Source organism: Hemiscyllium ocellatum, chromosome 6 (assembly GCF_020745735.1).
Source record: "Hemiscyllium ocellatum isolate sHemOce1 chromosome 6, sHemOce1.pat.X.cur, whole genome shotgun sequence".
Lineage (NCBI taxonomy): Eukaryota > Metazoa > Chordata > Chondrichthyes > Orectolobiformes > Hemiscylliidae > Hemiscyllium > Hemiscyllium ocellatum.
Window position 1 is genome coordinate 30,988,030 of NC_083406.1, and position 27,692 is coordinate 31,015,721.

At 38.4% G+C, this 27,692-nt stretch overlaps 1 protein-coding gene across 6 annotated transcripts in view; it reads left to right on the forward strand.

Annotated features, from left to right (window-relative positions):
- Positions 1-27,692, forward strand: part of scel (sciellin) — an 83,135-nt gene that overhangs the window by 21,893 nt on the left and 33,550 nt on the right. For 4 of the 6 annotated variants that reach the window (XM_060825923.1, XM_060825924.1, XM_060825920.1 and 1 more), the window contains exons 2-11: positions 2,260-2,360; positions 5,480-5,576; positions 6,643-6,714; positions 7,587-7,652; positions 11,314-11,379; positions 12,421-12,519; positions 16,528-16,593; positions 25,225-25,260; positions 26,755-26,802; positions 27,269-27,328. In XM_060825923.1, the coding sequence (XP_060681906.1) occupies positions 2,303-2,360; positions 5,480-5,576; positions 6,643-6,714; positions 7,587-7,652; positions 11,314-11,379; positions 12,421-12,519; positions 16,528-16,593; positions 25,225-25,260; positions 26,755-26,802; positions 27,269-27,328 (668 nt within the window). In that variant the 5' untranslated portion in view covers positions 2,260-2,302. The remainder of the gene's footprint in view (positions 1-2,259; positions 2,361-5,479; positions 5,577-6,642; positions 6,715-7,586; positions 7,653-11,313; positions 11,380-12,420; positions 12,520-16,527; positions 16,594-25,224; positions 25,261-26,754; positions 26,803-27,268; positions 27,329-27,692) is intronic. The other 2 variants (XM_060825922.1, XM_060825925.1) reach the window with 2 other exon arrangements.

The following is a 27,692-nucleotide window of genomic DNA, read 5'->3' on the forward strand; positions in this document are numbered from 1 at the left end:
ATCTAGTCCCCCTGCCAGCTCCTAGTCCATATCCCTCCAAACCCTTCCTCTTCATATACCCATCCAGGTGCCTTTAAATGTTGCAATTGTACCAGCCTCCACCACTTCCTCTGGCAGCTCATTGCATACCCGTACCACCCTCTAAATGAAAACGTTACCTCTTTAAGTCTCTTACATATCTTTCCCCTCTCACCCTAAACCTATGCCCTCCAGTTCTGGACTCACCCGCCCCAGGGAAAAGACTTTGTCTATTTATCCTACCAATGCCCCTCATAATTTTATAAACCTCTCTATAAGGTCACCCCTCAGCTTCCGACACTCCAGGTAAAACAGCCCCAGCCTATTCAACCATTCCCTATAGCTCAAATCCTCCAACCCTGGCAACATTCTTGTAAATCTTTTCTGTTTCTAAATCTTTCTGATAAGAGACCAGAATTGCATGCAATATTCCAACAGTGGCCAGGCCAATGTCCTGTACAGCCGCACCATGACCTCCCGACTCCTGTACTCAATACTCTGACCAATAAAAGAAAGCATACCAAATGCCTTCTTCACTGTCCTATCTACCTGTGACCCCACTTTCAAGGACCTATGAACCTGCACTCAAAGGTCTCTTTGTTCAGCGACACTCCCTAGGGCCTTGCCGTTAAGTGTATGAGTGGCAGATGGAGTTTAATTCAGATAAATGCGAGGTGCTGCATTTTGGGAAAGCAAATCTTAGTAGGACTTACAACACTTAATGGCAAGCTGAACAGGCTGTTTTCCCTGGAGCGTTGGAGGCTGAGGGGTGACCTTATAGAAGTTTACAAAATTATGAGGGGCATGGATAGGGTAAATAGGCAAAGTCTTTTCCCTGGGGTTGGGGAGTCCAGAACTAGAGAGCATAGGTTGAGGATGAGAAGGGAAAGATATAAAAGAGACCTAAGGGGCAACATTTTCACACAGAGGGTGGTACGTGTATGGAATGAGCTGCCAGAGGAAGTGGTGGAGGCTGGTACAATTGCAATCTTTAAAAGGCATTTAAATGGATATATGAATAAGAAGGGTTTAGAGAGATATGGGCTGGGTTCTGGCAGGTGGGACTAGATTGGGTTGGGATACCTGGTCAGCATGGATGGGGTGTACTGAAGTGTCTGTTTCCGTGTAGTACATTTCTATGACTCTATGAATCTATTTGCTTTCCCAAAATTCAGCACCTAACATTTATCTAAATTAAACTCCATCTGCCATTTCTCAGCCCATTGGCCCATCTGATCATGATCTCGTTGTAATCTGAGGTAACCTTCTTCGCTGTCCATTACACCTCCAATTTTGGTGTCATCTTCAAACTTACTAACTGTACCTCCAATGCTCACATCCAAATCATTTATATAAATGATGAAAAGTAGTGAACCCAGTACTGATCCTTATGGAACTCCATTGGTCACAGGCCTCCAGTCTGAAAAACAACCCTCCACCACCACCTGTCTTATACTTTTGAGCCAGTTCTGTATCCAAATGGTGAGTTCTTCCTGCATTCCATGAGATCTAACTTTGCTCACCAGTCTCCCACGAGGAACCTTGTCGAACGCCTTACTGAAGTCCATATAGATCACATCTACCACTCTGCCCTCATCAATCCTCTTTGTTACTTCTTCAAAAAACTCACTCAAGTTTGTGAGACATGATTTCCCTCACACAAAGCCATGTTGGCTATCCTAATCAGTCCTTGCCTTTCCAAATACATATATATCCTGTCCCTCAGGATTCCCTCCAACAACTTGCCCACCACGGACATCAGGCTCACTAGTCTATAGTTCCCTGGCTTGTCCTTACCACCTTTCTTAAACAGTGGCACCACACTAGCCAACCTCCAGTCTTCCGGCATCTCACCTGCGATGATAAAAATCTCTCAGTAAGAGGACCAGCAATCACTTCCCTAGCTTCCCACAGAGTTCTAGGATACACCTGATCAGGCCCTGGGGATTTATCTACTTTTATTCATTTCAAATGGACATTTTTCAAGATGTCACAATCTGTTTCCCTACATTCTGTATCTTCCACGTCTCTTTCCACAGTAAATACCAATGCAAATTACACATTTAGTGTCTCCCCCATCTCATGCGGCTCCACACAAGGGAAATACTGCAGTTGTCATTGTAAATTTGATATGAAGTAATGTGTTCCTCTAAACTGTTTTCTATGATTAATAGATAGTAATAGAATTTAACAGATAATAATTGAGGAATTTTGATTAAATTTTTATTTATTTGCTTCTAGGTGAAGCTGTTGAAGAGGACAAAAGAAGTTCAAATCTTTAGAAATGGCACTATTTAAAAAATTAACAGAATCTTTCTCAGTCAACAAACCCAACCAAGCAGGTTTGTAAGTTTTGATATTCTTTTTGCTGCTGATATATATATAAACTGAAAATGTGTTGCTGGAAAAGTGTAGCAGATCAGGCAGCATCCAAGGAGCAGGAGAATCGATGTTTCGAGCATGAGCCTGAAGAGGGGCTCATGCCCGAAACATCGATTCTCCTGCTCCTTGGATGCTGCCTGACCTGCTGCGCTTTTCCAGCAACACATTTTCAGCTCTGATCTCCAGCATCTGCAGTCCTCACTTTCTCCGACACATATATAAACAATAGTTTATTCATGGATCTAATATAATTATGTGAGGCTGAATATATAATATCACAATTGTGCTCCAATTAATATCAGCAGGACTGTCATTGAATGAATAAGTAATGTCAAAAAGCATTTAGGAGTTAGAACAAAGGAGCTATTATTTAATGGATAATGTGAGCAGTGATATACCAATAGCCTCATTACCTGTCTCTTCAGGTATTCTTATTATTCCCAGACCACAGTTATGTCAGGGTACAAATAACACATGTTGCCCCTATTATAGTGAGATGTATTTTACAAATAAACCATAATAAAGTCAACTTTTTTACTCCTGTTTTTCTAACTTATGTGAAAACCTTTGTCCACTGGCATATTGCTACAGAACCATGTTCAAGCTGTTACAAAATGATCAAAGACATTTCAATGATTTCCTGTCTTATGAAATCGGCATCCAAAGCTTCTCCCTTTCAGTGACTGGGACTTTCCTTGTATTTAGATACAATGATCAAGACTCAAAAGGAGTCAATAATGTTTGTTTTAAGAATTGTAACAGAAAGAGCTATTATTATTATTATTATCATTGGACAAGTTAGAATGGCACCTTCCATAATTACTGGCAGGATCATTTATTTGGAGTTCAGAGCAATTAATTCTCAAAATTAAAGGAGAAAACATTCTCAAAGGTTACCTATTTTTGCATGTTTAATTCCTGAATTCATTTCTCCAGAATCGGTGACAATGGTTGACATGTTCAAACCCAATCCACCTCAAGTGATGCATTTCTTCAATAGTTAAAATTGAATCCAATATAATTGAACTGAAAACAAAAATTGACTTACTTTAGATGGGTGTAGTTTAATGTGTGAACTGAAATTCAAAGATTTAGAAGTTATGATGGAGGTAAAGTCAGCATAGTCCCACTCTTTCATTATATAGAGACAACCGGTCGTGGATTAATCTGAGGGTCACCATCCTTTATGTGTGAGGAGAGATTGAGAAGGAGAGTTCTTCGTGTTAACCTTAGCCAGAGCGCAGAATTTAATCCATGCTATTGCCATCCTACATCACTCATCAGCCATCCAAGCTAACCAAGCTCTGTTATGGTACAGTTTACAAAGGGCTGGTTGTATCCCATATGGAGTAGTTCTTTAGCTGGACTCAGGACTGGTTAGAACCAAAATGGAGTAGTTCTTGAAATGGCCCAGATTATCTGGTCTCTGGATAATCGAAGACCCTGCAAGATGCACTACGGAATCTCTTGGAAAGCCAAGTGCTAGAACTCCATGGGAATCACCAAGCAGTGTAATCTTCCAATGGACACTTTCTCTGCTCTTCAGCACCTTCTGAATGTGTCTCTAATTCTGAGTTAGAGTCAAAGCTCTGTGAACGGTTTTGGATAGTTGCTCAGAAACTGTTAGAAAGTAAAAATCCTTCTCTACCTCCTAGACAGTTATATGACTATCCCCCAGATATTTCATCCTAACTCTCTCCCAACCACCACTTCTCCATCCTGACTGTTACTGTTTCTCTGATGAACCTCAGGTCAATCCCCATGAATGCCCCCTAATCATCCTTACTACGCCTGATCTTCCGAATCACTCTATAACCTACCACCCTCTCCACATGTCACTCTACTCAGCTGACACTGTGCACACCTTTCACCTTATCCCTTATTCAAATGCCCCCTTCACTCAACTTTCCCCCTTACCTAAGTACCCATCCTCACCCCTCAACCACCCTATTCCCTTTCTCACTTGTATTATCCATTCAAAACCTGATCCAACCTATTCCCTCATCTGATTTACCCCATCATGTCATAAATTTATCCATAGTACCCCCTCACTCACTTATCTCACTAATCCAACACTCTTATCCATTGTCCCCCAACCCACCTTATGCCCTAACCCAGCTTTCCCCCCTTGCTTGATTAATTTACTTACCCTGCCCCATTATATGTTTACATTCTCATGTACCTCTTCGAAAGAAGCTTTGGGACATTTAAAATTATCAGAGTATGACAGTTAGTGTTGTAAGAAGGGACTATGGCTTATATTTATCCTCTTTTCATGAAAAAAAAGCTCCATTTCAGGTTGACTCAGAATTTGGAGAAGAAAGGATAGGAGTCCCAGCCAGAAATGTGGAACTTGTGTCTCTGAGAAAAGCAGGAACCAAGTGCCAATCTGATGGTGGTTGGGAGATTTAGGCAATTGATTTTGGAGGAGATGCAGTGCAGAATTGCTGGAATGATACCAAGTGCTGAAAAGATTGTGTTTTGAAAATGGATTACCCAGACTGTTCACCTGGAAATTCAAGATGAAAGAATGATGCAGATGAAATGCTTAGATTGCTAAGGATTTGATAGGACAGGTAGAAATTATTTCATTTGGTAGGAGAGTTCTGAAGAAGGCATCAACCTTAGTATTAGAGCTGGACTACTCAAGAGTGAAGTTCGAAAGCATATGCAAAGAAGAGCATATGCACTAGAATTGGGATCACCCTCCTAGAATGAAGGTTTGGAGACTGTCAACTGACAATTTCAAAACTTGGCTTGCTGGATTTCAGTTATATATTAAGGGTTACAGCACAAAAGCGGGGAGATGGAGTTAAGAGGTAGACAAAGCAGGATGTGTATGAAAGTCAGAATGACTATGTCCCTATGTTCGACCAAGAGAGGAGAGATTGCAAAGTAGAATAGGAAAAAGACAGAGATAAAAGTAGTTTGCTGTAAAATAGGACCTAGATGAGATTCACCCAATGAGCAAAATGACTTTTTCCATTTCTACGTCGTTACTTACTGATAGATTTTCTACTTTCATCTGTGATATTGCTTTCACCACAGTCATTTACAGATCATAAAATTTCAATTTCAGACGAAGGCAGGGACCAGGTTATGCGGGAAACAAAAAAGAAAACTCGTTTAATGAGTGATGAAGCATGGATTAAAAACAAACCATCAGATGAATCACAGTGAGTGTTGAACCACATCCTTAAAATAAGAATTGGAAAGTTAAAGGGACAATTGTTTCACAATGTGCCACAGTCAGTTTATTAATCTGCTTGAAATTAATTTTAATTAATGATTGTTTTAATTGGATGAATAGTGGTGAATCAGCTAATCTCTTTCCAACTCTTTTTGTTTGGTCATGATAATGTTTTAAGTTGTTGTTAACATGAGGCTTTCAAGTAAAATGTAATCAATTCGACTTTGCTTAAACAGTTAATGAGCAAACTACCAAAGTTTGCTCACTTCCTTGCTGAAGTTTCCAGTCTATATTTATTAGTACCACATGGTAATACTCATTCTGTATTTGTTTGCAATGTCCATTCCAGTCTCAATGTAATAATTTAATTACTGTATTCTGACATCTGCCAAACCCTGCCATTGGGCAGGAAATATGTTGTTTAATTTCATCCTTTACCATGCATTTCTCTCTTACCTCTCACAAGCCTAACCAAATACTTCCATTTCCATCTTCTTCACATCTCCTTTAATATGATTGTTGGACTCATAATCACTTCTTACTTTAAGTGGATTTTCTATTTATCAGTTCATAGAGTTCCTACAGTGTGGAAACAGGCCATTTGGCCAACAAGTCCACACTGACCCTCCGAAGGGTATCCTACTCAGACCCAATCCCCTACCCTAATAGTCTACACTTCCCCTGACTAATGCACCTAACCTACACATCCCTGAACACTATGGGCAATTTAGCATGGCCAGTTCACCTAACTTGCACACTGTTAGATTGTGAGAGGAAACCGGAGCACCCAGAGGAAACCCACGCAGACACTGGGAGAATGTGCAAACTCCACACAGACAATCGCCCAAAGCTAGAATCAAACCTGGATCCATGATTCTGAGAGGCAGCAGTGCTCACCACTAAGCCAACTATTCTGTTATTTGTTACCTGACTGTTTCATAGCAAGCACCAAAGTCCTTTCCTCCATCTTAATTGTTGTGTTGAGGGAGTGTTTTATTTTGAATTCTGTAAGCACACATATTTAATAAAACAAAATTATTCTTTATTAACAGGCAAATGCCAACTGATGTCAACTATGGCAAAAGTGTACTAAGTCGAGTTAAATCTAATGAAGCCCTGAACAGGTAGAAACATTCTTCTACTTTAAAATTTGTTCTGCCTTGCATATCTTATATAAGGATAAGAGGACAGATCATAGAAATACAGAAGATAGGAGCAGGAGTAAGCCATTTGACCCCTCAGGCCTGCTGTACTATTCAACATGACCATGAAACATGAGTATGCTTATTTAAAGCATTTCTTTGTCTAACTTCACCAGGCATGGTTATATTGAATGATGCAATACATTTATTTAATTCTTTTATTTAATTCTGTACAAGCAGAAAATAATTTATATATTAAATAAGAGTAAATTGTTGCTTTATTTAAAAAATGTAAATTCATGTCTTGAATAAATTTCAGCAAACACAGAAGGGAGTGCCCTTTAATGAAAATGCGCTTTTCTGTATTTGGCATGATCACAGTAAAACACACAACATTGCAAAATTTTGTATTCACTATGCTAATTACAAAGCACACTAGTCTCAATCAAGTTGAATAGGTTGTATCTCTTAAGTCGCTGAAAATGTGTTGCTGGAAAAGCGCAGCAGGTCAGGCAGCATCCAAGGAGCAGGAGAATTGACGTTTCAGGCATGAGCCCTTCTTCAGGAATCCTGAAGAAGAGCTCATGCCCGAAACGTCGATTCTCCTGCTCCTTGGATGCTGCCTGACCTGCTTCGCTTTTCCAGCAACACATTTTCAGCTCTGATCTCCAGTATCTGCAGTACCTCACTTTGTTCTGTATCTCTTAAGTCATTCATTTGATCATGCACTTTTTAAATTCTGCATTTTTTTGAGTTAATTCCTTTTAGCTTGGCTTAATGACTTGAAGTACATTGCTTGTATCGTATTTCTACCAACAGTTTCTGAGTCTGCCTTGTCTGTCTCGTTTACACAGTGATTCAAATAAGACGAATGGCCTGAAGTCAACAACAAAGGCGGATACCATAGATGGACGAAGAAGGTGTGAATTTATCAAAAGATTTTTCAAGAATCAAAAATACATTGCTGTTTTGTGTGTTTGATCAATGTGTTATGTTAATATAGTTTGCCAATGTAACTAATGAACAACAAAGATTTAAATTTAAAAGCAGAGCTATTGTCTCATGAATTGTCAAGTTGAATGAGTTTCAACAGATTCCCACATGGAATTTTAAAATATGCCATTCCAACATGAAAAATTGGAACAAGTCCAACCTTTTCTACTGAAACTATGACTCCACTGGGTTAAAGGTCAAACAAAATTAATGCTGACTTCATTCTGTGTCCAGAATATCTCATTCTCCATCCATTTTGAGGTGAGCAATGCAAAAATTAATCCAACAAAGTTGTTAGGTTAACACATTTCTAAATGTCACATTTTAAACTTGTACAGCATGTAGCAGACAGGAATTTCCCAGAACTGAGTTACCATGCTGTTGTTCTTTCTTGACTGTTGGAATATACATTCTGACATACAGCTTGAAAATAATCATACAAGAGCATGCTTAACATTAGGCTTTCATTCGTGGCTAGTCTGGCAAGATAGCATAAAGAAGATCTAGCTTTGAGGTGAAAGTCTAATTATGAGTTTGGATAATTAAGTTCCAAGTTGACAACATTTGTAGTAATAATTTCAATGTGTAGTGACAGGAGCAAAAGAAATGTGTACGTTTTGCAACATTATTGATGGGAAAGTAAACATGTTTTGGAGCCTGATCTACACCAACCATAAAATGATCTCAAATACAAGCCAACAAATGACATTGTAGAAATAGCTGGGTAGATGAAATCCCTTTGTCAATAATCTTTTATCATGTAGTAAATCTAATTTAAATTCAACTGTCATGAAGACAGTGGTAAATGTCCTGGAGTAAATGCCATCCATCAAAACCATTAAACCCAAACAAATGAATAAACAGTGATCAAAAAGTGAAACAGAAATTTTTATATTTTCTATATATATGTTAAAAATTGACAGAAGATGGTAATACTTAACTCCTCAAATATGCCACATTTCATACTATACTGCTCAGAAATGTTGGCAAGTTGAAAACAATATTTCTCTGTAATACAACTTAAAACCATTGAGAAGATGAAAAAGCATTTTTGTTTTTGCAAATACAGTGCTATTATGTACAAGCTTTTGAAACAGGGTTGAATTCTTCTTCAATACAAAACATCGATGATAAGAAAGCAGCGTGAAGAATGATCCAAATATCAAGTTGCTTGAGCAAGGTCTTGTCAATCGAATAGTTCAGTGAATGGCATCCATTGATTTTGTATGGAGGCTTGAGTTAGGTGGACATATGGACATGAATAAATTATTGTGTTGAGATGTGCATTTGGAGTCCAATGTAGTGACGATCAGAACTGAGGTCCCAGGGGAACAGAAGAAAGCAGTTGAACAGGACTTTTTCCAGTTCAGTACCCATTAAATTCATGATTGCCCTGCTAGCTTCTAAACATATTTCCCCTATCCAATATGAATATAGTTGAAATTGAAACAATTCAACACCTTACACTTCTGTGACTGTGATCACTGAGTTAAACTACACATCTGAGTAATGCTCATTAAGAGACTTTAAATTCTTTGAACTGAATACAGTGAAATGGTGTTTGTACAATTAGTGTTGAGGTGTTTTTTTTATTTATTTGGGCGTCAGTGATATTTTCAACGGAAAGAATGGTGCAATAAAAAACATTATGTATTGCATTAGCGATGCTTTATCAAAAGTGGAAAAGTATGGTGCTGGAAAAGTGCTGCAGGTAAGGCAGCACCCAAGGAGCAGGAGACGTTTCCAGCATAAGCCCTTCATTAGGAATGTCAGGACATTTCTGATGAAGGGCTTATACCCCGAATGCCAATTCTCCTGCTCCTCGGATGCTGCCTGACTGGTTATGCTTTGCCAGCACCACACTTCGACTCTGATCTCAAGTATCTGCAGACCTAACTTTCTCCAAGATGCTTTATCAAAAGCCTAATTCATTCCATCAAGTGTGACAGAGATGTTTTCTTTAAATGCATTTTAAGGCAGAATTGTTCTCTTTACCAGCAGCGTTTGGGTAATTAATGCTGGCCGTAACAAAGTTGTTCTCAGCCGATTCAGATCTGAAGAATACCTGGGCAGGTAGAAAAACTGGCGGTACCAAGAATAGTATCTGGCCACGAAACATTTCAGTGGTAGTGATGAATATGAATTCCAGAATTGATCCTAGCTTTCCCAATCAACTTGATTCAGCATAATTTCACTGGATGATTGCTTGCAAATCAGATTTTCTCCTTATTTCTAACCATTTAATGGAGAAAACCAATTCCTAGCCATACCTTCAATTGATGCTTGCTTGTTGATTTTTATCATTGTTTTTCATACCCTTTCCTTCTGTTCAAAGAATGTAACAGGAGTGATTGATTCCTTTTTAAATGAATTGAATAATGTTAAATTTAAAATCTTTCAAAATTTGTAACATGAATATCTTTCAATTACAGCACTTTGATTGTGAATGTTTGATCTTGTTTTTTATTGGTTAGGCTCGGGCTCAGGTGACCAAACATTTAGGTGAAAGTAGATAAAACAACTCAAATGCACAGTGAAAGTAGGTATACCAGGTCATTAACCAGAAGAACTAGAATCTGCAATACTATCCAACCTGACACATGGTCTGAACCATTTCTTTGTTGACCTCCCCACTTCCCCAACCCTCCCAAAATAAGAATCTGAGTTATGTTTAAAAGCCCAAGATCTCAAGAAATATAAGGAGAAGGGAGGTGCTTGGAGCTAAGTCGCATACCAACCATACATCATTGCATGAGAAATCTGGCTCAAGGGCTAAATGAGCTATTCATGTACCTATACTAAGCTGTTTCTGGAACTACTCAATTTCAGCAACACCCATTAAATAATTCATGCTTCCTTGGTTGACCTTCCAAACCTGCCTCCAATTGAGGCCTTCTTTTGGTCAATTAATGACCACTTAAAGGCTTCATCCCACTGCCACCGGATTAATCCAGCACTTCATGGCCCTGTCACCTGTGGTGGGCTTGGCAAGTGAAACTGGGGAGAGCCACTTTCCACATTGAGAGGGAGTGATCCCTCGATCAAAGGGAACAATTGTTTGGTTGAGAGACTGGATATCAGGAAGCTGGAGCTAAGGCACATCCTTCTATATCCCTTTCCTCACAACCCCCATCCCCCACATTATTCACTTGTGGTGTGTGTGCCTTTGTGATTCTGATACTTCAGATGGTGCCCTTCAGGCAACAGTGTCAGCCTCCTCAGTCATATTGTTAAGTGCCTCTGGCTGCTAACTCTTGCTAGGTAGCACTCTGGGTCTTGATTTCAGGGGAAGGTTCACTGTGATCTCACCATTGCCGGATTGGTATGATGTTTGGGGAGCTTTCCCAAAAATAAAGTAGCCTGAATCTGTCAATGATTCTTCAGTAGACAGGAAAGACCCCTGAAGCCTCAAAAGGAATTAGCCTCACTGCATGAAATAAAGAAGATGAAGATTTACGCCTGTCTGACATGTCGGATGTTTCCAACTTTTCAAAGCTTTTAGCATTTTGGATTTTTGTTTTCTTAGTTTCATTGCTCCATAATGAATTAATATAAGGCATAATAACTATCGCATCTTCATTTGTATAGGGACAACAGTAGCACTACTGATCTCAGCTCAAAACAGCGGTCTTCAACTTTGGATAGACCTACAAGGTAAGATCATGACAACAACTGTAACTGTAGTGGTCATAGATAAATGAAAGAACATTATGAAATCTGTGGGTTGTATCTATCCTACAGTAGTGAAAAGAATCAGTAGTGAAAGATCTAACATTGGTTATTGGCAGATGTGGATTATATTGAAGTATAGTTTATGAGAGTTAGGCAATCAGTCACAACATTTATAATAACACTGGGAAATATGAAAGTTACCAAGCCTATTTCACCAGTTCATGTTTCTACTGTGACATGTCAGAAATGGCTATTGAGGGAAAATACCATCTGATTTAAATGGCACTTCTTCAAGTGTACTAGTCATTCTGCTGATGAATCCAGTCTGGAACTGAAATCTAGATATAGCAACAACAAAACAACTTGCAGATTTGGGCATTGCACATGTGCCATTAATGCCTTTCTGACTAAGACCTTTCTCACTGTTGTGAGATGAACTTTATTGATCTTAAATAAATATTGATTGTGACATAGCAAGCTTCATCTAGGCGGCAATGATCATCCCCCATATAATCAGATGCTTCAAATTAATCTTTTCTATATCTCTTTGTTTGTCCACCTCCCTCTCCCACCTCTTTCATCACACTTTAGACATATCCCACTCTAAACCATCTTCAGCATGGACTTAATTTTTTTTTGATTACTCTTCAGTTAAGGGCCCTTGACTTCCGTTTAGTTATTGGCACTATATAATTGCAAGCTACTGTCATACTGGTACACTAAATGCCAAGGTGGCAGCTCCAAACAAATTGAGAGAGGCTTGCATAACTCTTATAACCTGCTGTGTTGCTTATTTTACAAGATTGCTTCAAAGGCATTTTAAACCAGCAAAGTAAATCGGTATTGTTTATTTGCGAGGGAAGTTTTGTGAAAGTCTGGTTTTGAATTGTTACATTATGCCGGAGACCCGATGTTTTATCGGGTGAAACAGGAGAAGAAGACTTGTATTATTGTAACCCCTTTGATATGTGCAATGTGCAATCAGAACTTTTGAGTAAATTTGTTTAGCTTTGTATGTTTCAGGTATAGAACTGTTCTTTTTGTTAGCAGCTCAGAGCCAACTCATGGGCTTGATAATAAAGTTGTGGTCAGCCGATACAGATCTGAAGAAGACCTGAACAGGTAGAAGTGTTAACTGTGATACCGGCCAGAGTGAAGCTCCTGCAAATAACTGAATGCAAGAAATCATCTCAACATTTTCAATCACTTTTAAAATAGAAATTCCTTGGAATGATGGAAGCATGCTGTCTGTTATGAATAAAGTGGGCCTGACAACAATTAGCTACTTATGCTATATGCCTACACCACTGAATAATAAACAGCATAATATTCCCATTCCTAATAAAGATCATTTATACAACTGGTGCTTTTTGACAGGTGGACTTTAGGGTGTTTTCTTTTTAAATAAACTCTCATTTGTATATCAGCACTGAATTCGAGTGCATTGGAGCAAAGCTATATTGTTCCAGGTGGAGCTGCTATGCTACAATGGATAGCACTGCAGCCTCTGAGCCTGGTTCAAGTTCTGTCTTATAATTCAATGACCAAGGACAGTGCAGCCAAACAGATTGAGGACTAATTCCAACATGTGACAAGTGGTAACAAATTGGAGAGATTCTTGTCAGCCATGTGATAAAGGAACTTGGATATGCATGTAAAAGTACATGTTGTCACAGCAATCCACTGCTAGAATGAATTGTGGCATACCACTTTGAAGTCCCTACACTGATCTCGTAACATATTGAGCAGTTTTTTTTTCCTTTAAAGCTTAAGGGAGCTGGGTAATTCATGAGCAAACACATGAACTATGATTACTTGGATCTATAGTGGAGGCTAGGAGGGATTTGGCCAACCTAAAAACTTAGTATTAATAGCTTATGTGCTAACCTAGTGCCTCCTTTCCCACCCTAAGTGACTTTTGAGAGTTTGGGAGGAGCTGAAGTTGTGGATGAGTGAACTTGCCTGTGGCACTGATCAAGACATGTGAACAGCTCATTAAGACCACACCTTGATTGCTTAAAAATTATCATAGAGCGGGCAGCCTTCAGCAGTTGGCTAATATAGATCCATTCAAGGATGGTGAGAAAGTTGCTGTAAAGAGTCTTAGTGGAACAAAGGAGGCTTATTCAATCATAGGAAATGTCCAAAATAGTTTTAAAACTTGCCAAGTTCCTACTCAATGCAGGTTTCATGTCCCCATCTATTCCTGAAATGTGAAATGTCAGCACTTTCCATTTCTTCAAACACAAAATTTGCTGGCCACTAGATCAGCCACAATAGTGACCTCTGAAGTGAGTCTGAACATGGTTTCCTTGTGATGCCTTCCTTTTCTCTTTGCATGCCTTTTTTTAGATCTTCCAACTAGCACTCGCCACCGTCCTCCAACAATGTTCTTCCTTCCTACCTAATGGTTCCATGGCATTTTTGGCTGCATATTCAATGTTACCACAAATTGTAATCAGTTTCTTATCAGACTGGAGAACAGTGTGGTCAGAGTTTTTTGTCACAAACACCAGTTGTATGAATTAGAATATCCGGATCACTGACTGTAAATCAGAATTTGCATTTCTTCTGCTAAATGTTAATTTGGAGTTCACAATAATGTTTTCAAGTGACATTTCCTTGTTGATTTGAGCAAATTCAAGCCAGTTACCAAATTTCCTTTTAACAGGGATTTGCTTTGTATTGACTAATGATCTAAGCTGATGTCCTTGAATTGCACAGGAGCATAGGAAGGAGAATGGGCTGTTTTCCTCTTCAGGATTATCTGCTATTTTTGTTAGCTATTGGAGTTTTATTGCTTATTTTCATATCTCTGCCTCTTCATATTTATTAAGGCCATTATATTTCAAGTACATAGAACTCCTGTAAATTTTTGAGTTGATTTAGCACCTGCGGCTCTGTAACCACATTAATTGAAATGGTAAAGACATGTCCTTATGAATGACATGTATTGTGGGTGTCAGTAAACTTTGACATATTCTGCATGAGCAGCCAAATTTACTTGAACAAATGCGCTGGCACAACAAAATGCTGGTGTTCCTGCCAAGCAAATCTCCTATAGGTGTAGTATTGAGCACATTAGTAATAACAGGCAGAAGCAAAATTGCTTAACTATGACAATAAGTCATGAATGTTTAAGCGATGATATCATGCAAATATTCTAAGCAAACGAATTTGACAACATTCAGCAGACGTTGACTTATTTTAAGCATTTGTCTGTCACTTAACAGTGAAACAAGAAGGGAAACATACTTGGGATTTTAAGTTTTCTGTAAGACTTTCATACTTTGCAATGTCATGTAAACACCTGTAATTTTATCAATATGAATATTGACAATGTTTTATTATTGTCAATATTCATATTTTATTGAACAGACTAATTCTATAATGCAGATTTTGAGCTGAAACTTCTGACAGCAAATACCCCCATTAATGCAGAAATTGAAGCCCTTTAAAGTTCAGAACCTGTGAGCTAAATTCTGTAGACATTGATAGCTGTCTGCCACAAATTTTTGAGTGTCAGAGAATTATTATAATAAAGACAAGGAGCTTAATTATTATTTGACAATGTGGTTTGATTGTGACAACAGCATCCCTTTGAGTTCATAATGTGGTAAACACCAATTAATTTTACTATCGTTTTGTCTGGATTATGAACCCAAAGTAAACTATTAGACAGAAAATAAAAGTTGTCACAGACCAATAATAAAACTGTCTTCTGAAAATACACGTTAACTTTTTAGTTAGTGGCTACAATTCAGCTTCAGTTTCAGCTCCCTGTTTTTGATTCAGCTGGGTATCTTCAAATTTATTGAAACTGACATCACACAGATGAGAAGTGTACATCATGTATATGCTTTTATTCACTCATGGGATGTGGGTGTAATTACCTGGGCCAGCATATATTGCTCATGCCTAACTGCCATGGAGAATGCGATGATGGGCTACCTTCTTCAAGTGCTGCGATTCTCAGGGTTTAGGGACACCCACAATACTGTTAGGAAGGGATTTTGACCTAGTGACAATGAAGGCACAATGGTATAGTTCCAAGTCAAGAGGGTTAGTGGCTTTGAGGGGAACTTACAAGTGGCGGTTTTCCCATACGTCTGCTGCCCTCGTACTTCCAGACTGTAGGTGTTGTGGGTTTGCATTCACTCTCTATAGACATATGTGATCAGTTACCTACCCTTGATTCTTAATTGAAGCACTATTAAACATTTTACTCAATTCCAGTCAAAGAGCTATTAGTGCAGATGGCCAAAAGATTGCTCAAAATATAGGCTCTAAGGATAACCTTAAATGATGAAAGCAAGATGGAGACAGAGGTTTAAGGAGGGGATTTTAGGTGTTAGGATCGAGACAGTTGAAGTTACAGCTGTCAATGATGGAACGAGTAAATTCAAGGATATTCAAATGTCAAATTTGCAGGGTTTCAGAGTTGAAGTTTGTTACAGAGAAAGGAAAGAGTGAGGTTATGGAGGGATTTAAAAGCAAGAATAAGATACTTAAACAAGGCATTGCTTAATCAGGAGGTAATATTGATCAGTTAGCACAGAGCTCATGGGTGAAAAGAACTAGGTGTAAGCTAGGATGTATTTTAGATGATCTCAAGTGTATAGAGGTTAGAATTTGGGAAGCCTGCCAGGTGTTTATTTATTGTCGAGATTAGAGCTAACTGAGGCACAAAAGGAGGTCTCAGCAGCAGAGTGCTGCTAACACCTACTCATTGCAACATTCACTTGGTTTTATCTAAAGCTAGGAGTTTTGCTCCATTTAGCAATCCATTCTAAATAGCAATCATTTTAGTCCCTCAACTTAACAGATATTAACATTTACTATGCTATATGCCCCTGTAGGATCATTTCTCAGATGCCTTCCTGCAATTCATACAGCAGAGATTTTTCCAGTACAATCGATTTTTGGCAAAGCAGAAAAAAAATCACATTTAATCAATGCTAAAATCTTTCCAATCAATATGCCTTCCAAATTTCATGACTTCAAATTGTGCTTTGTGAATTTTGACTGAATTTTGTTCTTAATTTTTATGCTAGTAGTGCTGAAAAGAATACTGCTTCACTTTCATGGTGATTGATTTTCTCGATATTTATTTTCTCTTGCTTTACACAGTGACAAAGGTAGCACCGACGTCTTCAGCCCTACAAACAAATATTCCAGTTTGGAAAGAAAGACCAGGTATGTTGGAAGTTCAACAGTGTCACAGAATATATTTTCCTACAAAAAAAGCTTACTGTTATATTACTTTATAATGAAACCAAATATTAATACTTTAGATCTTTGGACTGTGCATCAATCATTGGAATTTGTGGTTAGACATTTATCCAGTAGTCATAAAACTAGCACAAGGGGCAATTATTAAAATAAATGCCTGATTCCCACTTCTTTCATTTTTAATTGAGTTGAGCTTTATCACGAAATGTGATCTTCGTGATGAAGTGGGTGAAATGTGCCAACACTGACGTATTTTCCATTAACTAGTTGGACAATGTTGCAGTTGGCAAGTTTCTCTGTTTGGCTCATGTCAGCTGCAAATCTAAGAAATAATAAAAATTTTCACAACTTTCTGCTACCCAGAAGCACTTCTCAACTTTTGAGCTACTTCCCTGAAATGCAGTCTCTGTTGTTTTATAAGCAAGTCTGACAGTAAATGTACACAGACCTATGCTGACCAAGCATTTGTGAGATAAATGACCAGCTATAGGCACAGGGATTGCTGGAAATACTCAAAATCATTTCCAGCACGTTTATTTAAAATTTCAGTATTGGGTTATGACCATCCGCAATGCTCACTCTTGCAAATAGCCATTTAATTTGTTTTATGGCCAACTGAACAGGAATCCTTTATGGAGCTGTTCTACAGGCATCTTGTTGAGACTATTTTTAACTCCTGCTTTGTCTCTGTTTCTGAACCTCTTGGGATGGGGTGTAGTTGGTTTGGGTTAAAATCTTGCCCCAATCTATATTAGCATACAATGATCGCAAGATCAGATCAACAAATTCAAATTGTGGAAACAATTTTGAAGACATAATCACTTGTCAACAAGTAATTGTAGAATAATGTATCCCTTGCAAAGTTTGCCTTTTTCACATGAACAGTCAGTTAAAGTGATTTGGGCGGCACGGTGGCACAGTGGTTAGCACTGCTGCCTCACAGCGCCTGAGACCCGGGTTCAATTCCCGACTCAGGCGACTGACTGTGTGGAGTTTGCACGTTCTCCCCGTGTCAGCGTGGGTTTCCTCCGGGTGCTCCGGTTTCCTCCCACAGTCCAAAGATGTGTGGGTCAGGTGAATTGGCCATGCTAAATTGCCCGTAGTGTTAGGTAAGGGGTAAATGTAGGGGTATGGGTGGGTTGCGCTTCGGCAGGTCGGTGTGGACTTGTTGGGCCGAAGGGCCTGTTTCCACACTGTAAGTCTAATCTAATCTAATCTAATCAAAACAACAAGATGGCGTACAATCATGAGACAAGCATGAATAGGATTTAGGAGACCTTTATTGCAATATCAGAGTTTGTTTGCAATGCTAATAAAATTCCTTTGCCAGATTTCTTAAAGACCAGCAGAATGAGTAGCGAAAACAATGACGGTTATATAAAATATAAATTGGAGATTATTGTAAGCTGTGAGAGGATGACTTTGGAGATAGCTAGTTTCAGACAGGCAAAATCTTGAAGAACAATTTAAGCAAAGTAATGGAACAGTGTAGTTGAAAGCAATGGGAAAAAAATTATAGATTGAAGTAAAAAGCACCCGAGTTTGTTGATCAAAGGCTCTGAAGCAGAGGCCATCTTTGAGATAATTTGGACTTGCTATTTCCATTTTGCAGGCCAATATTATATTTACCAAATATTGAACCTGGAGGTGACAGAATTATGAGTTGGGCTGTTAATGGTAGACAGGCAGGCAGCCATTTTGATTAATGGGATGTTAGAAGTTCAACTCAAGTTAAAGTAAATACCAAGAGAACAGAAAGCCAAGAGCAATTTAAAAAATAAGCAAATAAAATCGTAACATTATAAAAAATAGGAGGAGGAGTAGAATAAGTCATTTGGCTCCATGACCCTACTTTGCATTTAATAGGATAATGGTTGATTTGATTGTAGTCTTATGGGAAGGCAATGGCCTGGTGGTATTATCACTGGACTACCAATCCAGAATCCCAGGTAATGTTCTGGAGACACAGGTTTGAATCTTGCCATGGCAAGTGGTGAAATTTGAATAAACTTCTGGAATTAAGAGTCTAATGATGACCATGAATCCATTGTTGATTGTTGGAAAAACCCAACAATCTGGTTCACTAATGTCCTTCAGGGGAGGAAATGACCATCCTTACCTGGTCTGGCCTACATGTGATTCCAGACCCATAGCAATGTGGTTGACCCTTCCCTGCTCTCTGGGCAATGAGGCATGGACAATAACTGCTGGCCTGATTGGTGATGCCCTCATCCAGTGAATGAACTTGTAAAAAATGTAAATTTATTCAACGCGCTGTACAAAATACATTTATAATGAGACATTTTTATGTAAAATGTCTCCTAATTTCAATGAATTATTTGAGATAACAGTTTTTTGCTGGATGCTTTATATTAATCACGCACCTGCTTTAAATTTGCCATGTGTGTTGTGGACACCATGTTATTTAACTAATCGTGATATGATCAAGCTCAGAAAATAGGCTTATTAAATCCTTGCATCAAACTGAATAGTATGTGAATAAGTTGTGAGATCTATTATTGTGGTCTTCTTACTTGAGGAGGGACAAACTTGAATTGGAAACAATTTAGAGAGTGTTTACTATGCCAATTTTCTAGGATAAAGGTGCTGGCTTATGAGTAAAGGTTGAGCAAGTTGGGCCTCCATTCTTTATGGTTTTGAAGAATGTGAAGTGATCTTATGGAAGTGATCTTTTGAAGGGCCTGGCGGGGTACATGCTGAGAGAATACTTCCACTCTCATAATGGAATTTAAACTAAGGGCTACTGTTTAATAATGAGATCTCCCATTTAAGACACAGATAGAATCATAGAGTCATAGAGATGTACAGCATGGAAACAGATCCTTCGGTCCAACCCGTCAATGCCGAGCAGATATCCCAACCCAATCTAGTCCCACCTGCCAGCACCCGGCCCATATCCCTCCAAACCCTTCCTAGTCATATACCCATCCAAAAGCTTTTTAAATGTTGCAATTGTACTAGCCTCCACAACTTCCTCTGGCAGCTCATTCCATACACATACCACCCTCTGCGTGAAAAAGTTATCCCTTAGGTCTCTTTTATATCTTTCCTCTCTCACCCTAAACCTATGTCCTCTAGTTCTGCACTCCCCCACTCCAGGGAAAAGACTTTGTCTATTTATCCTATCCATGCCCCTCATAATTTTGTAAACCTCTATAAGGCTACCCCTCAGCCTCCGATGCTTCAGGGAAAACAGCCCCAGCCTGTTCAGCCTCTCCCTGTAGCTCAGATCCTCCAACCCTGGCAACATCCTTGTAACTCTTTTCTGAACCCTTTCAAGTTTCACAACATCCTTCCAGTAGAATTGCATGCAATATTCCAACAGTGGCCTAACCAATATCCTGTATAGCCACAACATGACCTTCCAACTCCTGTAGTCCATGCTCTGACTTTGAGGAGGAACATCTTTGTAAAATCCTTAATCTTTGGAATTCTCTTCCTTAGAGAGTAGTAGGGTCTGGAGTAGTTGAATATATTTCATAGTTTCATAGTAATGGAAGCAGTAGGCCATTTGGCCTGTCAAGCCTGCTCTGCCATTCATTAACATCATGGCTGATCGATCCATCGTCACAGCTCCTTCTACTTGCATTATTCCTACAACCCTTAATTCCCATACCATGCAAAAATTTGAGGCTAAGTTAGGCATATTTTTGATCCACAACAGAATTGCTGGTTTTGGAGGCCAGGAAGAAAGGAATACTTAAGGCTACAATTTGGATTAATAGTACAGTGATAATACTACTAGGCCATTGCCTCCCTATAAGACTTCAATTAAATCAACCAGTATCCTGCTAAATTTTAAGTAAGAGCCAAATAGCCATTCATTCTCCTCCTCATTTTTTTAAATATAATGTTATGACTTTACTCAATCAATTTTCAAAAAAAATATTCATGGCTTTCTATTCTCTTGATATTTAACATAACTTGAGTTGAACTACTAACATCACATTGATCAAAAAGGCTGCCCACCTTTCTACCATTGACAGCCCAACTCATGATTCTGTCACCTCCAGGTTCAATTATGCCACTACTTTCCTAGCGATCTTCACTCCACCCATAGTCTTTAGCTCACCTAAGATTCCACTGCCCATATCAAAGACCGGTCACACTGACCCATCATTTTTGAACTCAGGAGGATCAATTTCCCTCATGAGAGAGCCTAGGACCAGAGCGATTAGTCTCAGAATAACAGGGAACCAATTTGAGACTGAGATCAGGAGAAATTTCTTCTCTTCGAGGGTTGTGAGTTTTTGGAACTCCTTGCCAAAGAGACCTGTGGGGGTATAGACCTTGTGTATATTTAAGGCTGAAGTAGATTGATTCCCCTTCTGATCAAGAATCTAAAGTTATGGGGAAAGGCAGGAAAGTGGATGTAAGGAATATTTCAATCAGCCATGATCCTATTGAATGGCAGAACAGGCTTGAGGGGCTGAATGGCTTACTTTCTTTTCATCTTATGGATTGCCAATAGCTAGAATTTAAAATTTCAGTCCTGTATTTGAATCAGTCTATGATCCCAGCCCCTTCTGGCTTTCTAATTTCCTCCAGTCACACAATCCCTCTTAAGGAGAGGCAACAGCCTGGAGGTATTATCACTGCACTGTTAATCCAGAGGCTCAAGTAATGATCTGGGGGCCCAGGTTCAAACCCCACCACAGCAGATGCTGGAATTTGAATTTGATCAAAAGAAATCTGGAAATCAGAGTCTAATGATGACTGTGAAACCATTGCTGATTGTCAGAAAAACCTATCTGTTTTATTGGTAACCTTTAGGGAAGGAAACTGCCATCCATACCTGGTCTGGCCTCCATGTAACTCCAGACCCACATGATTGACTCTTAACCGCCCTCTGGGTGACTAAGGAAGGGCAATAAATGCATAGCCAGTGATGCCCTAATCCTGTGAATGAACTAAAATAACTTAATTCTTCTTCTAGTTACTTACGCATCCTGCCTTTATCTTTCCCACTGTTAGTGGACATATCTTTTGTCAGCTATGTTCTATACATTACTATTGCCTCAATAAGCTGCTATTTCCTTTAATACAATTCCCACAAAATCTCATGCATTTTCCATTTTTCTCCTGTTGGTGTCCATATTCCTTCAACACTGTCAATACCTTGGGGGCAAAGTAAGAGAAATTTGAAAGTAATAAGTCTCCATCCACATAGCACGGGCTCACAAAAGATAGAAATTATGGTGAATATTAAATAAATAGATTGCTTTAAGCTTTTTAAGATGAAAGTGAGGCACAGAATAGATTACAACTGTGCTTGAATCATATTTACTTTTATAACTCAATGATGTGAGAACACGAGAAACCAATATTAACCTCATGACATCATTTGGCTGGTGCCACTCAAGAAGTTTATTTCCTTGATACTCCTGGAGTGATTCTTAGATTCTCTCTAAGTCTGGTTTTATGTTTCTTTAATATAGCTGTCAATGTATTTAAAATTAATGGATATATAAAGGTGTTATAATAGCACAAGGAATTTAATGGAAATATATTATAAAGCTGGGTAAAATTAAGAAATTGACCTCTTTGTTTTCTGATATAACTTGGCCATCAAGTCAATTTACCGTGTACCACCACATATTATTGTCCCAATTCAGTTTCTGGACCTTTCACCTTTGCTGTTATTTTTAGAAGCTTTGACCAGTGAATTAACTAACAATAAAACCTACTGAATATAACTTTGACTTGGAGATATAATGTACAGCAAACAATATTGGATCAGTTGTCCATTTTACATCTCTCTTAATTTTATTATCCAAAAATTATCAGTGAGTTAATCCATTGAACAAACTTAATTAATTATTAGCTCCTGGTGTAATTAATTCCGAACAATTGTTGTGTAAAAACTAAGTCCTTGGACCCTAGTATGATAAACAATGAGGGAGTGCCAAGTTTGGAGATTAATTAAAAAAACTTCGAAAAGCCTCTTGTAGAACGTAATTGAAATTGGATGCATGAAAATTCATTAAATCATAATTCTTTATTATTACTTGTTTAATCATTATGACCCACTGTTATCATCAAGACTAATCTGTTTTTTTTTCTAAAAAGCTAATGCCTGCAAACAAAGTGGGACATGGCATTTTCCACTTATTAAAGTAAGCAGCTAAAAGTCATACTGTAATTTAAATGGAGTTCAGGTACTCATGCTATAACAAGGAAGCTACTTCCCCTTTGGGGTGCATAATGTATAGCAATTTAAGAAGCACATGCACTAATTTATTACCACAGGCATCGACTGTGGTCAGGCTTTGCAAACATTTCTCTGAGCTACCTTTTGGTAAATCATTTGCAGAATTGCTAATGTTGTATGTGAGACTAAACTAAGTCTGCACCTCATGATGAGATGGGTTTGTTGCCATTATCTTCCTTAAGGGTAGGAGTCTGCAGGGCCTGGATGGTTAAGTTTGTTCGAAGAAATACACTTAATGCTGTAATAGAAGAGGCTCTTAAACTGAAGAAGATATAGTTTATTGTATTTTAGCAATTGATTACATATTACATTAATGCAGTAAATGTTACTTCAGAGACTGAAGACAACTTGGATTTTACGTTTTACTCCTTCAAAACCCTAAGCTGCTCTGCTAACAAATCCATACAACTTCATCATTGTGGGTGGTGCTTAAGGCACTCCATCGTACTAACCCTTTCAGGCCCTTATATCCCCTATACATTTTGAGAAGAATCTTGAAGGATGGGAAGGAGTAAGCAATACATAATAATTTTGGGTGAGTTTTAAAGAATGGAGTCTTTGTCACTGAAGAATTTAACTTTCTTAATGAAAGGAGCAAGGTGTTCTGACTCAGTGAATGGTGTCCCAGCTTCCAAGAGAGAACTTCTGGGTTCAAGTCTCAACCGAGGAATTGATGGTCATGGAAGGTATTTTCATTAGTCAGTCAAACCAGTTGAATGTTTGCAAATCCTTCCATTGTTGCAGTCCAAATGAACAACAGATAAATCAGGTTTGGAGGAACACCTCTGTAGAAGTAAGACTTTACATTTTGGAATCAGATATGGTATTATGGCAGATAAAGTTAAAATCAAAAGAGTAATTTATACAAATTTGTTTGGTGAGTGAAATAAAAACTTGTAACTGGTCTAATTTAAATAAAGTAAGGTGTGTTTTTAAAAGATGTCACATTCATACACACCCAGAACTCTCAATCGCCAGTCTTCTTAAAGATTACACCAGTAAAACATTTACATTATGGTAGCATCTTCCCACTTCTTTGTCTGTACTCCTCCTGCCAGGAATAATAGTACGGCATTTTCATAATTTAACCTGACAGCTTATTTTCACATCAAACCTGTATTAAATTGGCAACTGAATTTAAGGATTTCAAATTACATTAATTGCGTTAAATTAGTTCATGTATTTCTAATTCTTTATCTAGGTTAATTTTAATCCCTAAAGTCTGAAAATAATGCATTGATATCAGAATCTCATTGATTAGGGTTGTATTAGATTAGATTCCCTACAGTGTGGAAACAGGCTCTTCAGCCCAACAAGTCCACACCGACCCTCCGAACAGTAACCCACCCAGACTCATTTCCCTCTGATTAATGCGCCTAACACTATTGACAATTTAGAATGGCCAATTCACCTGGCCTGAACAGGCTTTGGATTGTGGGAGAAAACCGGAGCACCCGAAGGAAACCCACGCGGACACAGGGAGAATGTGCAAACTCCACCCAGACAGTCGCCCAAGGCTGGAATTGAACCTGGTGCCTGGTCCTGTGAGGCAGCAGTGCTAACCACTGAGCCACCCTGCCGCCCCACATTGTAAAGATCTTTACACCTGGATTCCACTTCGAGTGTTACCCTCCGCAGTGTCAAGAGAAAATAATTTGTGATTTAATGTCATTACGTAGAAAAATAGAAGGAGCATGCCACTTGGCTCTTCAAACTTGCTCTGCCATGCATGCCTGATCAACCAACTCAGTGCCTAGTTCATGCATTCTTCCCATACTCTTTAACCCCTTTTTGCCCTGAGAATGAAGTAACTGATTACTGAGTACATTTTCAAACAAGTATTCTTCTGTCTCGCATCAGTAAATTAAATTGTTTGGTCTTCAGATTTTATTATGATTTGGAACATTTCTCAACTATTTTATTGGAATGGCTTACCAACCAGCCTTATGCAGGCTTTCCAATTTATTGCTATTCTCTCGGTTTAACATCTCTGATGAGATTAAGAGTTTTACTCAAACAGTTATTGAATATGAGAATTTCCAATATGAATAAAACATTCAAATATAAGACCAGCTCTGAAATGACTGAGTGTAGCCCTCAGATTATCCATTGATCTTCACTTTGCCTTGTATCATAAATCATTTACTGCATCAGATGAGCAAGATTCTGAGCTGAGCAGTTGAAATGGGCTCAAATGATTTGGGGCTATCATCAGTTACACTTTTAATAACAATAGGTAGTGATTTTGCAACGAACATTTTAAGTTTATCATCTAAATGGTGCTTTTCAGATTGAAATCAATGAAATTGTTCTGAAGAAATTACTGGACAGTGTTTTTTTTTTCTTTTTTGTGCTAATTGCAGGACCTCTTCATACAATACAGAGGAATTACCAAAAATGTGAGTTTTTTTTTGTTATTTCACAACACATAAGTTAAAGTGTGTTAGGCTGGGTTTTGCAGTAATAAGGAATTGAGCGTGGGTGGGCAAGTTGGCTTTTCCATGGCTATTTAATGAATAGTGGGCTGTTAATTGGTTTGAGGCAGTTCGTCCTCCATCATATGGAAGAAGATCCCACTTCTGTAAGCAGCCTGCCAAGTCAAGTGAGCTGTGGTTTTATGGTCCCTATAGTGCCACTGGGAGCAGTGATGAATGTGATAGATTTCAAATCCAAGGTGAAGGGAGGGGCACAAGCAAAACAACAAACCATGGTGGGAAGATACTAGAGTGGGCCTCTGATGAGGAGGGGGTACTGTAAAAACATGCACCCACCTACTTGACTGGCCATCTATTGGCAATTTTTAAAAATGATTTTGAATCTGCTTCCCCTATTTCCCATTATTTTCTGTGCCTCCTATAATGTAAAGGCTTAATGTCAAACATGTCAGTAGAGTATCTACATCGTCAGACAAAAAGTGTGGTGTTGGAAAAGCACAGCAGCTCAGGCAGCATCCAATGAACAAGAGAATCGACTCTCTTGCTCCTCCAATGCTGCCTGACCTGCTGTGCTTTTACTTCCCGACTCTGACACTCCAGCTTCTGCAGTCCTCACTTTCTCTTTCCTACATTATCAGTGAGGTAGGGTCACATTTCAACAGAGTCTGCTGATAAATGGTTGTATGTGAAGCCTCATGCTAAGCCAAGTTCTGCATATGGTCAAAACACAATAAAAAGTAAAGGAATAAAGGTAGAGTTTACCAACATCCCAAACTCTCCCGTCTCTATCAATGGTAGCTATTGATGCAACAAAATAATGATTACTGATGAAAGGCTCCTGCCCAAAACGTCAATTTTTCTGCTCCTCAGATGCTGCCTGACCTGCTGTGTTTTTCCAGCAATCTTGGCAACAAAATTAAGACCCACAATAATGATGCAGACTTCCTGGTTCAATATCATGGACAAACTTACATATTCAGCATAAAACACTTTCACTCAGTTTTTAATTTATACATCAAATGCTGTACAATAATATATTTTCCATTTAATGATAAGTACAAGAATAGCCATTCAGTCTCTTGGGCCTGTTCTGCCAGATATCTAGGCCGTGACTAATGTCACTCATTGCAAGCCATTACTGACCAATATAACATTACCCAACAAAAATCTATTATCTAATTGGTGGAAGATTCTATTGAACCAGCATCCTCAATCATTTGGGTGATACCACTCCAAGTTTCTCCTACACTTTATGAAGAAGTGCTTCAGATTCACTCTAGGTTGTCTCTAATCTTAACATTATTCCAACCTAGTTCCACATAAAGAAGTATTCTCCAATTATTTTTTTACTCTGCCATTGTTTACTCATTTTTGAGCTTTTTCAAGTACGTTTGAAAATTGAATTAAAACTTGAAAATGCAAAAATGTTTTTCTCTAATTTCAATTTTGTCTTTGAAGGACAATAATTACATCTGACACAAAAACTGAAAGTCCAACCAGCAAGGGGTAAGGCCACAACTTTAAAGTTTTATGGCATCTTTATTCAGCTGAGCTTGTGAACGGCTTTAATTCTATTTATAATTATTCATAGTGAGACAGTTTCCATTGCAAGCCATGATTGACCAATATAATATTACCCAACAAAAATCTATTATCTGATTGGTGGAAGATTCTACTGAGCCAGCATCCTCAATCATTTGGGTCATAATCACCCAATTCTAGTACCTATGCAAAAATTATAGCATTTAAGTTTGATATGGTAATCTTTGATTTTAGCTTGCATACCTTAAAAAGTAATCAAGTCAGGATAGACCAATGAAGAATTGAACACTGTACAATGTTCATTCGAAGTTGTGGAAGTAATTGTTTCCATGGTCAGAGATTCAGAAAGTTCAACTTCAAGGATTATCCTACAATTCGAAAATGTTTTATGCAATGTTTCAAAGTTAGCTTTGTTTTTCTTCTTTCTTAGCCAACTGAGCAGACCCAGTCCTGATGGTCAAGTAACAACACAGGAAAAATCACCTACAAAGTAAGCATCAGGATCTAGTTGTTTTATAATCTATTTCACAAAGCTTTAAATATTTTCAAAATTTGTTTATTTTGTGTTTTGACCCTCAAATGTGTACATGAAGCTGTAGGGCATTCTGGGTAAATACATATATTGAATTGCAGGAGCAGTTTAATATATGTATTTGGTTTTCATTGCTCGAGTTGCAAGTATCTTTGCATTGCTGTTTCTATAATAAATAGCCCCTTAGAGCATGGATAATATCACAAACCCATATCTTATCTTCACGTTACCGAAAATCAACACAGGCTTTGTTTACTTTACAACTGTCAACTTGTAACATTTATAATTCAAAACTATTATAGTTGTGGCCCCAACATTTTTA